The sequence below is a fragment of the Pygoscelis adeliae genome, unplaced genomic scaffold, assembly GCF_000699105.1.
Source record: "Pygoscelis adeliae isolate BGI_AS28 unplaced genomic scaffold, ASM69910v1 Scaffold209, whole genome shotgun sequence".
In the NCBI taxonomy this organism is placed as follows: Eukaryota; Metazoa; Chordata; class Aves; order Sphenisciformes; family Spheniscidae; genus Pygoscelis; species Pygoscelis adeliae.
The window spans coordinates 4000324-4009173 of NW_008825538.1; the positions used below are offsets into that span (position 1 = coordinate 4000324).

The 8850-nt window shown below is 49.4% G+C and overlaps 1 protein-coding gene across 1 annotated transcript in view; it reads left to right on the plus strand.

The window, feature by feature from the left end:
* Positions 1-6194: 6194 nt before the first annotated feature.
* The window catches only part of FGFRL1 (fibroblast growth factor receptor-like 1), a 258172-nt gene continuing 255516 nt past the window's right edge, over positions 6195-8850 (plus strand). The window contains exon 1 of the mRNA XM_009331910.1: positions 6195-6286. Within this exon, the coding sequence (XP_009330185.1) occupies positions 6195-6286 (92 nt within the window). The remainder of the gene's footprint in view (positions 6287-8850) is intronic.

Genomic DNA, 8850 nt, shown 5'->3' on the forward strand with positions numbered 1-8850 from the left:
CAAACCTGAAGTCATCCTTCCTTGCTTGCCAGAATGAATCATTAAATCATCTGCTTTTACAGGCTGTGGCCAGCTATAAGCACCCGTGGAAAGGGAGAATTCACTCTCCTTCTGCCTCTGTGCAGCCACACGGGGCCAAATCCTAGCCTGGTGCCACTCCAGTGGTTTTACACCAAGGATATTCACTCTTTTCAAAACTAAGCTAAAAGTGGTTTGTTGTTTTTATTTTTTTCCCCTCAAAGATGGTCTCAACCAAAGTTTTTTGAAGATATTTTATGAAGTACTTTTTGGGAGGGGTCAAGAACACCTCTTGCTGTATCTGAGCATCTACCAAGAGATTACTCCCCTTAGTCCACCCTAGCCACGTAGGGTGAGAAGGGCAGAAAGAACAAGAAGGAGGTATCTGCATGCAACAGGAATTCCCTCTTTAATATAGGGGATCTTTACTCCCTGGCTCCCGATGGTCTACCAGGAAATGTCCTGTGCCCTCGAATATGAAGTTGGGCTGCCACAGCTGGCTATGGGTGAGCTAAAACTGTCAGACCTGGTTTTGGTTTCTGTTGGGTGATCCTTCTGGCGGTGCAAAGGGAGGCACTCATTGAGAAGATGATTTTGTTTAGATTGAACAGCTTTCCTAAGTGCAAGTTCCTTCAGCAAAGCCAAAGATGGTGGCAAGTGGTATCTGGCAAGCAGAGCCTTTGGTTAATTCTCTCATCTCATTTCCTTTTTTGGGTGGAAACAAAGTGATGTTTCTTTTTGTTCTCAATTACTGAGACTCAAGGCAGCCTCCTTTAATTCCAGGCTGCAAAGGTGGAAAGGCGCAACAGCAACAAAACATACAAATACCCCAGAGCAGGCTACGGACACCAAAATACAGAAAAATGGCTTGAGGTGTAGAATAACCACAATTGGCACATGACTTATTGATTACACCCGTCATATGATCAGCCCTTAGCTAGTTATAAATATTATATTAGAAGTATTAGTGAAACCAGATGGGTTGCAACCAGTCCAGAATGTGGTGAGCCTGCGGCCTGAAATAAAGAGGGAAGAAGCACAATGATTTGGCATTAAAAATCATCTTTGTGCTAGAACCAAGTACTGATGAGGAAAAAGAGGAAAAGTCACAGAGCCGGCTGTGCTGTGCACATGATGCCTGGGAAATAATTTTTCTGTGTCCCAAGGCACCAAAATCTATTTCCCAAGAGTCTGCGGTCCACATTGGACGTTTCATCCTGATGCTAACTAGCTCTGTTAATTAGTCAGATTGTGCTTATTTTGGGTCAGCAGTGAAAGAAAAGAGAGAATGTGAAGGCCATCGCCCATTGCATGTCTCTTGCAAAGGGGCTGGACATGGCAGGACTTTTCCTCTGGATGTGCAAGTATTGTGCAGGGCTGGTGCTTAGGTTGGTAGAGAGGGAGTAAGGAAAGAGGTAAATGCAGCTTTCTCCATCAGTGCCTCATTCCCTGACCACTTCAGATGCTATCCCCCATGTTTGAGAAGGATTTAGCCCTCTGATACTCAGTGCCTGCTGCAGCTCTTGCCTCTGGGTGCTTTATATGTCCTCAAACACACCCCAGCGACTTCACATCTTGCATTAGTCCTCCCCACGTTAGCTCCTCTCCCAGAAATCTGTGCTGGTTTCATCTCCACTTGGAGGACCCCAAACATTCATTAACTGCGTCAGGAGACCCTCAGAGCCCCTTTGGCTCGAGAGGCTGGTCCAAGAGCACCAGGAGCACCAGGCATCCCATAAGCAGTGACCCGGGGTGGCAGGACGTGGTGGAGCTGGGCTGGCCACACACGGCCAAATGCTGCCCTGGAGTGAGTATTAGGTACATTAGCATTTGCATCAATCCCGGCTGCAGAAGAGCCCCGGGGCTGTCAGCGGGGCGGCTGATTTATTGCCCTGCTCGGGAATGGAGCGGTCAGCGATACGGCATCAGAGCGCTGTCGCCGGCTGTTAATAGCCGGGTGGCTCAGGGTCGCGCAGGTGCACGCCGAGCCCCGTGTGACAAACCCGCAGCCTGCACAGCTGAAAAAATATGCCCGGCATCTGGCGCTGTCCTCGCGTCTGGGCCTCCGGGCTGGCATGCCAGCCCCCCACAGCCGGTGCCTCCCGGCACAGCCGGAGCTGGATCCTTACACAAACACACAGTGGCGGCCGGAGCGGAGCTGTGCCAGGGACGGATTTGGCCCTGTCGTGCAAAGCAGCTCTCGTTCGTGCCTCCAGCCTCGTCTGTGAGGTCCTCACCAACCTCGCCCGTGCCTGCATCTCGCCTCCTTCCAGCTTCCTTCCCCCAGCCAGACTGTGTGTCACCATCCTCTCCTGCCTGGTCCTCTGGAGACACCATGCTCTCCAGCTTCGGTCCCCAGGCAGGTCCCTCTGCCCGCTCTTGTCCCCCTCCAGTCCTACTGAAAGGCTCATGGAGATGCTGGGGCTTGCAGGCTTGTTGAGGGCTGGTTGCATCCATCTTGCTTGCGCTGTCATGGGGAAATTACCTGGCAACTTCTAATCAGCCCATACTGCATGGTTGAGCTCCTGGGTGACATGGCTTTAGGCTACGCACGTGCTTTGGTTGGGTTTTTGAGGGCTGTATACATTTGCGGCAATACATGGATACAAATGACTAATAATAGGAAAGCATGTGCTGGGTCTGTGTCCACTCCTTTCTGTCCCAAAAAGGAACGGGCTCTCTCCAAGAGCCCTAACCTTGTCTTGAAGGCCAGGACAACATGCTTTGCTGATGAGGTGGCCTGAATTTCATCACCCTCATATCACTTTTGGTTCTTGGCAGACGTGAGAGTCCGTTGCTTATAATACTACTTACCTCTTTAAAAGGGCTGTTCATCTCAAAGAGCTTTAAAAAGAAGCCAAGATCATTATTTCCATGTTCCGGATGGGGAAACTGAGGTATGGGAAGCAAAACTGATTTCCCAAACTTACCCAGCAGTGCTGAGGCAGGAGCAGGGAAGGGCTCAGTCCTGCCCATCTCCGCTGGCCACCCTGCCTTGTGCTGCAGCCCCGGAGCACAGGGTTGGGTGGGAGAGCTCGCTGCGACATTTATCCTTCGGGGTGGTTGAGTGTGTCCACGCTTTCTTTCCCCGCTGCCCATCAGTGCTCTCCTTGAACCACACTGAAGGTGTTCCTGGGAAGAAGGATGCAGTTGTGGGCAGGCGATTAGGTGTCACGGTTGAATGGACAACTACAGCATCTAGAACAGTTGTATGGGCTGGACACTCTGATGTGATCCTTTTTACAAGGATTAATCATCTAGAAAAGAAGTTGGGGAAATGTTTTTTCCTCAAGACATTGTCAGGAACTTGGGTATTTTATTAACTAATGGTTAAAGGTAATTTACAATAAAACCAAATACTTTTCACTGTTTTGCCGTGCATGCACTTTGTGAGAGAGAGTCTGTTTCTGCCCTTAAGACTAAAAAAAGCACAGCGAGAAAAGTTTGCAATATCCATCTTACAGTAGAAGGATCTGGGACAGGGGGATTCCTCTCAAGATCACACAAGAAACTGGGAATGCAATCCATTTTAACTAAAGCCCTTGTCCAGTGATTTAATGACAAGCTCTTGTTCCAAGTACGAATCTTTTAAGATGAAAAGGGACGCAGAAAAGGAGAACGATGGAGAGCTGGGATGCTGAGTGCATTTTGGTCCATTCTCCCCTGTAGCTGGATCAAGATCCAAAACCAGGAGGAAAATGTAAAAAGAAAGGAGTCGATAGAGAGACAAGAGAGATCGAGCTAAAATCATCTTTGCCAGAGCAACAGCTCTGAAAGCCAGAAGCGGAAAGAAAAGCTGCATTTCAGGTTGGGAGTGAGTCCTGAGCTGAAGTTGCAGTTCAAAGCCTCATGGTCTTTGGACTTTCATGGGCTGGTGGCTGTGTCACCAGGCACCAGGACACGGCAGTGCAAGGGCAGCTGCCGGGTCGGGGGACAGCAGGTGCAGACCCCACTTAGGAGACCCCTCAGGGATCCCTACCTGCTGATCATAGCTGGGATCTGCCTCCAAAGATCTATAGTTTCTCTTCAATTTCTTCATGGATTGATCAGATTTGCCTATGTGGAAGATCACCTCTCCTCTGTCTGCAGTGACAGTCTCCTTGGGTGGCTTTGCCCTGTGGAGTGGTGGCATTGTAGTGGAAGATGGGTGGGTGCTGGTGATGGGCGTCACGATGCTGTGTTTAACTGTGAAAATGCTTCTGGACGGTATTGAACCCTGCGGGTTTGGAGTCGCAGGTACAGCTTGGTCCCTGGGTTTGCTTTCACGAGAGTTCCCCTCCCTCTCTCACACATCGGGTTTTACCCATACGGATGGAGAAGGCAACAACGAGGGCAATTTTACTGCTCCTTTTTACCTCTGGAGAAGTGTCACAGTCGACATCAGTCCATCATGTGCTAGTGACTGTGCTGCATTCAGCTGCTGGCCGAACACCCGTTTCCCTCGTTAGCAAAAAAGGGCAAATCCCTAACGATGGTGGTTGCTGTGAGTCGTGCCACCAGCTCGCTCACAGCCACTCCTGTCGGGCCGCCCTCCCTGCCCGGGTTATTTGGGCTCTGCGTGCAGCTTGGCACTCTGCACAAACGATACAGCAATGAAAAACTACACATGTGCAGACAAAAATGCCTGTCGGGTCTTTGCCTCCTCCTGTGTTGCGGGGTGTTAATGGACATTTTTCATTAGGGGAAATTTTTCTTTTTGTCTTTTACCTACTTTTTCCACTCCTGTAAGCAAATTAATGTTGAAAAAAAATCCTATTGCCTCCTAAAAATATAAACAAAAGTCTCTTCTCTAGTGTTAGATACTTGTTACTGGAGGAAAAAATATTCTTGTTTGCTGGAGGGTATTTTCGGAGGCGTCGACACTGGTGTCCCATCCCCCTGTCCCATCCCTTCCCTAGGGCTGCCCACCCCTCCGGCAGAGCTGGCACGTGGTGCTGCATCTTCTGCCTTGTGTGTGGAGGCGGCAGCGGGCAGGATTCAGCCTCGTCCATCGAAACGCAACTTCTTCTGCCAGATGTCACTGCTGCGCGGCCGAGCAGACCACGGGGGTATTCCTGCAGGAGCGTGCCTTTCAGAAATACCATTCTCCAGCAGGGGGAAAAAAAGGCAACATACACACACAAGAAAAAAAAAAATCTGAAGGCATCCAGTTGCTCCTGGGCAAATTGCCAGTGATTGAGTGACCTGCTGCTTCCCCAATATTGCATTCCGCTGGCATGTCTTTAGTCCTGGCTGACGCCAGCCATCTAACTCACCCCCAAAGCAAACATTTCCAGTTGGCACCGCTGCCTTGTTTTTCTGAAGAACCGATTCATGCCTCCCTTAAAAAGTTTTACTATATCCATTTTTTTTCTTTTTTTTTTTTTTTCTTTTTTTTCTCCTGGTGCTGGGAGCCATGGGGGAATGGCTGCCGCTTCAGGGATTGCTCCTTAAAATAAAAAAAATAGAAAGGGGGATTTTTTTCCACCTCCCTTTTCAGCGAGCATGATAAATCCATTCAGAGCGCTCCTTGTGCGCGAGTGTGGAAACCTTCTGCTAAAAGAGTTATTCTGTTCTCATTCACAGATAATTGCTCCCCGAGGGGCCGGGGAGAGAGCGAGGAGGAGAGACCGATAATCCGGGAGGACATGGATACAAGTATCAGGCTGCGGCGCTGAGTGCCTGCTTAATTTATTGGGAATGAGCTGTTACTCAGCACTTTGCAGGATGAGACCCGCTGTAATTCTGTTATTTAAGGAGAGACGGAGTCGAACGACAACAACAACCCACCCGGGGCTGTTGCGGAGACAGGCGGCGTTGGAGAGGAGCACATGCTGGTTTATTTTTTACGCTATGGAAAGAATGAGCTTTTAGGACACAAAGTCCTTGCGGCCGGCGAGGGGGTGGCGGGAGGGGAGCGAGGGGACAGCCTGGCTCCGCGCTGGCCGCCCTGACATACAGACCCAGGTTAGGGTTGCTGCTCGGCCAGCTGGGGTGATGTACGGGCAGCAGGGGGGCTCCCCCAAAAAGGGCATGCCTTCAGCGCCAGACGGCACTGCAAGCATCCTCGTCATCCAGCAGGTAGATGGGTGACGGCACCCAGCAGCACCCAGGTCACCCAGGTCACCGCCTGGCTCCGTGCTGGCCGCCCTGACATACAGACCCAGGTTAGGGTTGCTGCTCGGCCAGCTGGGGTGATGTACGGGCAGCAGGGGGGCTCCCCCAAAAAGGGCATGCCTTCAGCGCCAGACGGCACTGCAAGCATCCTCGTCATCCAGCAGGTAGATGGGTGACGGCACCCAGCAGCACCCAGGTCACCCAGGTCACCCAGGTGGGTGATGGTCTGGACCACCACCAGTGCCTGCGGGCTCCTGCTTGGACCACAGACTGCTGGTTTTTTATCGATTATATCTAATTGCACCAGCCCCGTATCTGATGGGCTGCTCTTACCCAGGACTTCACGCAAAAGTGAGAATTCAGCCTCCTGCCCCCTTCAAATCTTCCTAGGATTCATCCTGCATCCCCAAAATGGGGGTAAATTACCCAGCAGGATGCCAAGCAGCTTGAACAGGGTAAAGGAAGGCACCTTCTCTTTCTTGTCTTGATGGACCGCTTCTTTCATTCTGAAATCCCTGCAATATTTGACACATTTGTCTGAATTTTCACTGACCATTAGAAAAAAAAACCCTCTGGGAAGCCAACAGCTTGGAAAGAAATGTTTAGACTTTTCTGGCCCAAGTGAAAGTTGCAGTGACATTAAAATATAGTAGGCTTTACTGCACAAGGTTTCTTTCTTCAGGGAAAATAAATATATTTATCTAACCATCTATGAAAGCATCTATCACCTGAATAGGAAGGACCTGAACATGGCTTTCTGTTTTCTCGTGGGGTGGTCCAGTGAGGGCTCGCTCTGAAGTAATTTGGGTTATTTACTTCTCCCAGATCCTTGGGTATGTTTCTTACCTGACTTTCTCTCTGTGTTTGAATACCCATTCAGATGGGGAAGGAAAAACCACCAGCTCATAGAAAACATGGTTCTTCCTTGGACAACATCTTCCACTGTCAAACTAGCAGCTACCACTATGTCCATTTTGCAGGTGGGGAAACTGAGGCAACATGGATGAAATAATTCGCCTAAGGAAATTTTTGTTGGATAAGGGAGTTTTAGAGCACTGTCAATCTTTGTTTAATACGGCTGTTGCAACATGAGAACCAAGAGCCACTTTAGGGCTTCTCCACATATCAAATTATTTCAGGAGAGAAGTTGTTTCTCTGTGGCAGGAGGATTTGAGAACTTTAGCGATGCAGGAATAAATGATTGCTTATAATTCTCTTGAATTTATTATTGGGTAGGATTAATGGTGATTTTCAATCTGAGGGTTCAACCCTCAATCAAGGATACGATCCCAGGGAAGTTTTCCCTTTGAAGATCAATAATTGCTCCCCTCCTCCCCTCCTTGTAGATTATTGAGTGATTTTTGGCCAAAAAGACTCTGTGCTCATTTCATAGTAGCAGCTAGAAGAAAAACTGACAGCTATGAGGTAGTAAAGACAAATGGTGGAAGGGAGAGATTTAGGAAAGCGGGTCTCAGGCTGTGCTTATGAGGAGTGATGACAGCAAACCTGTTTCTGCAGCAGAATGAAACCTGAAGGGGAATACTTCACTCTTTCAGACAGCTAATGTAAATAAAAGGCACACAGAGGGACGCTGGTAGGTTAACAATCAATTAAAAGCAAATTTCCCGCCCTGTGTGATGTTAGAAGGCTGTGAGTGATATAAAATGAGACAGGGATGAGGCACCATGGTGAGTTTCTCGGGTAGTGCAAAGACTTTAAGCACGTTGCTTAGCTGGGACAACCAGCACAGCGGTGGGGTTTCCCTTTTGGTTTGCAGTTTCACCCTCTGTGAATGCTTCAGGGATACTTTTAAATTCATACAAACAATTGATTCGGTTTCAGCTAAAAGAAAAATTATGAGAATGTTTCCACTGATCTTTCAAAAAGTCTTAAGCTACGGGCCTAATGTGATCTGACCGCGTCCCTTCAATGTTTTAATGATGCTAAAACCGCAACAGAAATAAATGTCACTTCCCTGTAAATGTCATTATTTAGCTGTTATCTGATTGGTTGTTTTAATGATGATGTTGTAATTCCATGATGTCATATCTGAATTCTTCAAACTGTTTCCATCTGGTTTAAATGCCATCATCAAGCTGGAGCAGGATGGAATCATGTATCACCAACAAAACCAAGGTTAAATAAGCCACGAGAAGCGATTGCTTTTGGTCCATGATATCCGAGATGCTCGAGTGCAGGGCCCATAACATCTGTCTGGATTCCCATGTTGTTCAAACCATGGTTTTTATTCTACACTGCTCTTCATTGGTACTCCTGGTGGATGTCATGGCATGGTCAATGGCTGGACCCCGGTGTTTCCATCTGTGCTGCTGGCTGTTGTGTGAGCACATGGTAGCTACACCATGCCTAGGAAGAACCAGCTGCAGGAGATGTGCCCATCACATGCTTGGCCCCATCATGCCTGATCCGACCTGCCCATGTAGATGGGAGTTGTGATTTGGACGGGTCCATAGGCTGAACCCACAGCCTGGTGGGATGGGGAAGCTGCAGCTGGAGGAGGCTCCAGCCCATGGTGTGCAGGGCAGGATGAGTCCAAGCCCTTGCGATGTCAGCGCCCGGGGAGGCTGCTTTCCTGCCGTTTGCAGCTGCCCCGCAGGCAGGAGGAGGAGGGGGGCTCCCTGCCAACTGCGCCCCCGGGGCTAACCCCAAGGCAGCCCTATAGCCCTCCGGCCGCGGCCGCTCCAGCTGTCAGGCAGCAGTTGCTGTCTGCGGCTT